At 52.3% G+C, this 1,301-nt stretch overlaps 1 protein-coding gene across 1 annotated transcript in view; it reads right to left on the reverse strand.

Annotated features, from left to right (window-relative positions):
- Positions 1-1,301, reverse strand: part of tom1l2b (target of myb1 like 2 membrane trafficking protein b) — a gene marked incomplete at its 5' end in the record, with an annotated part of 13,203 nt that overhangs the window by 4,762 nt on the left and 7,140 nt on the right. Inside the window, 2 exons of the mRNA XM_017310674.1 lie at positions 36-162; positions 624-792. Of these exons, the coding sequence (XP_017166163.1) occupies positions 36-162; positions 624-792 (296 nt within the window). The remainder of the gene's footprint in view (positions 1-35; positions 163-623; positions 793-1,301) is intronic.

Raw genomic sequence — 1,301 nt, forward strand, 5'->3', positions numbered from 1 at the left:
CTGCAGCTCCAGGGTTTCCCTGGACGGGTTCTTACGTTCTGTGTGGTTCTGCCAGCGCGCCGCTCCGGGTCTGAGCGAACACGTCGAAGTCGTCCTGCGCTGCCGCCGGCTTGCAGCTGCTGAGCGCGCTCAGAGTGCTGCTGACGCTGTCGGCGCCCACGTCTGCAGGAGACGCAGAAATAAAAATCAAGAGTCCGGCAGACAGGATCAGATACACATTACACAAAAATCATCTTTAAAAATCTGAAAAACCCATAAAATCCGTCATCAGGAAGGACTTGGCTCATTTCTATTCATCTACGGTTTATTACCAATTAATAAATCTGACTGACCACATTTTGAATCGCTTGTGTGCATGAATGAATGAATGAATGAATGAATGTCCGGCATGAATTACATCTGTAGCACTGCTGCCTCCTAGTGGTCAAACAGCAGCAGCTCAAGCTTGTTGTTAGAGCTGCTGCTGTTTAGAGTTTAATATGATTATACAAAAAACTAAAGTCAGTTTGTGATTCTACTCAGAAGTGATTTCGTCTGAGCCTCCAGTTGCTGTGAMCATGTGAACATGTAACATGTGAACATGTGACTACATGTGTAACTGCAGAAACCAGGTGGAAATGGACCTAAACCGGCCAGGCGGGAGGCCAGGGAGGCCGGGGACGAGGGCCTCCCTGCAGCGCCGCTCAGGGCGGGCGGCAGGCCGGACGGAGCGGCGCTGGGCATGTTGCTGACCACCGCGGGCGAGCCGGGTCCAAGGTCAATCAGGTTGTCCTCTGTGGCCTCACTGAGCACCTGATCAATAAACAATAATCAATATGTAAAGCTCAGGAGAAACATGAACACTTTGAAATACTTTAATCATCAGAACATAAAGTCCAGTGTGATGCACAGCGGTGAACAGCTCAGTGGTCAGCGAGGAGAGCGACAGGAAGTAGCTGCTTCTTAAAGGGGCAGGCAGGAAAACACACAGGAAGTGAAGAGAATCAGCAGAGAACATGGCCGTGCACAGGCTTTTAYTTTGGTGCCTACTTCCTGTTTGAGGCGATGAGGGAAGGCGAAGGGAACACATGCTGATGGCAGCAGCTCACAACCTGCCGACGACAGGAAGCAGCTCAGGGGGTTAAACCTCAGGAGGAGAGCGCCACCAGCAGTCCAAACGCTGAACTTCTCCATGCTAATCCTCCTTCCTCCCTCATTTACAAACTAATGGAGCGCTGGCTCCCCATTGGCCGACGGACCAACGGGGCGCTCGCTCCCCATTGGCCGACGGACCAACGGGCGCTCGCTCCCCATTGGCCGAC

The sequence above is a fragment of the Poecilia reticulata genome, linkage group LG19, assembly GCF_000633615.1.
Source record: "Poecilia reticulata strain Guanapo linkage group LG19, Guppy_female_1.0+MT, whole genome shotgun sequence".
NCBI lineage: Eukaryota > Metazoa > Chordata > Actinopteri > Cyprinodontiformes > Poeciliidae > Poecilia > Poecilia reticulata.